Raw genomic sequence first — 3,210 nt, forward strand, 5'->3', positions numbered from 1 at the left:
CCAGACATCAATTTCTAACATAGCTAGTAATCTCAAGTCTTCAATGGACACAATTCCTTATATTAAACAGAATCACATGTACCAATTTAAACTTTTATTTACTATATTAAGAGAACAGCCATAATTAGAAGGAATGCAGAAAAAAGTATTCACATTTCAGCAAGCTAAGGTTTTTCTGTTACCAAAACAAACTATTAGTGAAATACCTATTCCAGAATCTGAAGACCAATTTTCATAGTTGACAGGTTCTCTCTAAAATCCTATACAGGACCTCATGTCCACCAATTCGGATAATTCAAGTATTCTGAGAACTAGATATGTTCCCTAGTTCTCAGGCAACTAATAGCTGAATCCTAGCATGAGAATATTTCTCATCTTTAAATTTAGAATCATCCTATGTAGTAGACTTTCCTATCTATAAGATCTATATTTAAAGTGGCCTCTCCCAATTACTTTATGTGTCAAAACTTTGTTTATTCTCGTCATGGCATTTTAAATAGTTTTTTTCTTGTTTATTCTTTCTCCTACATTAGCTTATAAGCTCCGTCTGTTCACTTTCCTAAAGGAGACTATAACTTTTTCTGTTAAAAATAAATTCTCTAATGACTTGCAATTTTAAGAGAAAGGATGTAGATTTCAAACTAAGGCAACTGATTTCCCTTTAGCCTAAGTAACATAAAGGTAAGTCTCTGTAAAAAATCGAAATATTGCATTTAATAACATTTTCCATATAACATTAGTTAAATGAATTCTGAATATTCAGCCTCGTTATTCTTAGCCTAGTTTCAATCCAAATCAATTTGTAGCCAGATGCCTTTTTTACACCAATTTCACCTACTTTCAAGAACAAACTAAAGGTTCATGAATACCTTTCTCTGTCAAGAGGTGGTATTTACTTTTCAAGCTAAGCACCAAGCCTGAAACAAACACATACGTGGGCAAGGAAGGTTTAATTCCAGTATACAGTGAATCATTTAAAGAAATATGGTTTGTCATAGACCATACTGATGTAGTTTTTGTGATGACGCTGCCTGCATACTTGTGAACCTTATAAATCTTCTCCATTTTCAACAGGATTGGAATTTATTCCCCTTCTCTTCCATTGTTTGCCCAGGGTCACGGTCATAGTATAGCTTGCACAATGGATTTCGCATGGTCATCCTACCTGGAATATGGCACACTCTCAGCTCTAATCGCTTCCAAACTCTACTCAGATAGGCTAAAAGCAGCTCCCTTTTAGAAGAGGCGACGCAGGCGGTAGAACGAAAGCAACAGAATGGCTTTGCTGGTGGCTCCAGCGTTGCACTGTAAAGCCCTTTGCAAACACAGAGTCATCTTACTTGTTCCGGTGCTAGCATTTATAAGACTTGTCAAGGCTAGAAGGGGATGCGTAGCTCTCCCACTGCACAAAGGAACCCCTGTGGTCTCCTGCTCCCCTAAAATTAAGCCACCGCCTCTCGTTCAAACTGCTCTAGAATTCACAAAACGCCTTCACACGTATTATCTGATTTGACCCTCCTTCCAGGCCTGTGAGATGAGCGTCGTTGTCGTAGCGCCTATTTTACACAAGAGAAAAGGTTCCACATCACACACCCAGTCCTATAAGGGCCGCAGCTTCTGGACACAGGAGAGAACAGGTGTGACGCCAGCGGCTCGCAGCCTCGCACCTGGCCGGCAGGCGGGGCCACCGCCTCTACTCAGCTGCTGGGGACGTGGGGATCGCTCCGGGTTCTAGGAGTCCTCTCTATCTCTGCCTGCGCTCGGCCCGAGACCCCAGACCCCAAAGTGCTTCGCGCTCACCCCCTCAGGCTCACCGTCCGATCTCGCCAGACAGCATCTAGAATGACCGGGAAACTCCTCGTCCACCACAGCCGTCCAGAGTCTGGGACCCACGCTCTGAGGCTATGGCAGTGGTGGTGGTCACCAGAAGGCCTGCGGGTTCCCCAAAAAGGAAAACCCGGTCCCCGTCAAGCGGCTGACATGTTCCAGTCAGCCTGAGCACCTCCCACTTCCGCTTCCCCGCCTACCCTGTGGGCCGTCTAGCCCCGGAGGCGCGGGGAGTTATGGGTATCTTGAAGGCTGGCGGAGCTGCAAAGGAAATAGTGGCGAGCCAGCCGAACTGCAGGGCAGGACAGAAACTACAATTCCCAGCAGGCAGCGGGGCCGCAGACGGCAGCTGCGGAGATCAAGCAGAAGAGCTCTGCGCGCGCGGCGTGGATGGAACGTTGCTAGAGTTGGCGGGTCTCGCTGCTGGGTGCCGGAGCCGCAAGCCTTGGACCGCCGCGCGCCAAAGCGGGAATCCGGGAGGCGGGCAACTCTGCAGTTAATGCACGCATTTAAAACTCCAGAGCCTGTGGACGCCATGCACAGGTTAAACCGATTACAAAAAGGGGCAGGACATGAATGGACCGTCTAAATTCATTTAGGCCACGAATATTGCTTCTCGCTAATATTACTAATACTTTAATGCGAATGGCATAGCCCCTTTTTAGGAAAGTGTGAATGGATGGATGCTTTAGTGCGGTGATCAGAATGTGGTTTCATTTGACTTTCCTTATTGAGCTTTTCTGCTACTGTTTTGAATTGCTGTATGATTACCCCCCTTGTCTGTTCTCTCCACTTTAAGAAATTTTTCGGGCCTTCTGCATGATCGTAAATCAAAAGGCTTTTTCCATTTGTTCGGTTATTTTATCTTTCATTCTTGGGAACTTGCCGCCGACACATAAAATATGCAGTTCTGTTAGCTGCTGTGAACGTTTTCTACATTGCATAACTTGCAGTTTCCTTTGGGCCTACCAATTATTTATGGGTGTGTTTCTGAAAGGAACTGGGGCTATTGTGCATTTCTGCAGGAAACACCTCCAGGAGATTCCCGACCAGAGTAGCAACGTTACCACCAGCTTTACTTGGGGATGGGATTCTAGCAAGACTTCTGAACTGCTGTCGGGCATGGGGGTCTCCACTCTGGAGAAAGAGGAGGTGGACAGTGAGAACATCCCCCAGGAACTGCTCTCAAACCTGAGCCACCCGCAGAGCCCCCCACGCAAACGGCTTAAGAGCAAAGGGAATGACAAGGACTTTGTGATTGCCCGCAGACCCAAGCTAAATCGAGAGAACTTTCCAGGTAAGGTATGAGGGTAAAACTGTGGATCACGGAAGAGATTGTTGAACTATTCTGCTGGTAAAACTTTATTCTGGGATCTTTAGGAT

The 3,210-nt window shown here is 45.7% G+C and overlaps 2 protein-coding genes across 6 annotated transcripts in view; one reads left to right on the plus strand and one right to left on the minus strand.

The window, feature by feature from the left end:
* Positions 1-3,210, minus strand: part of LMBRD2 (LMBR1 domain containing 2) — a 41,892-nt gene that overhangs the window by 38,165 nt on the left and 517 nt on the right. For 2 of the 5 annotated variants that reach the window (XM_011382963.2, XM_023524833.1), the window contains exon 1: positions 1,815-2,024. The exons of 1 other annotated variant lie outside the window; for it this stretch is intronic. The gene's annotated coding sequence lies outside the window, so the exon portion shown is untranslated. Of the gene's footprint in view, positions 1-1,800; positions 2,025-3,210 lie in introns of those variants that run through there. 2 more of the 5 variants (XM_023524835.1, XM_023524834.1) reach the window with 1 other exon arrangement.
* Positions 2,035-3,210, plus strand: part of SKP2 (S-phase kinase associated protein 2) — a 29,052-nt gene continuing 27,876 nt past the window's right edge. The window contains exons 1-2 of the mRNA XM_011382955.2: positions 2,035-2,370; positions 2,853-3,124. Of these exons, the coding sequence (XP_011381257.1) occupies positions 2,327-2,370; positions 2,853-3,124 (316 nt within the window). The 5' untranslated portion in view covers positions 2,035-2,326. The remainder of the gene's footprint in view (positions 2,371-2,852; positions 3,125-3,210) is intronic.

This window comes from Pteropus vampyrus, unplaced genomic scaffold (assembly GCF_000151845.1).
Source record: "Pteropus vampyrus isolate Shadow unplaced genomic scaffold, Pvam_2.0 Scaffold498, whole genome shotgun sequence".
Lineage (NCBI taxonomy): Eukaryota > Metazoa > Chordata > Mammalia > Chiroptera > Pteropodidae > Pteropus > Pteropus vampyrus.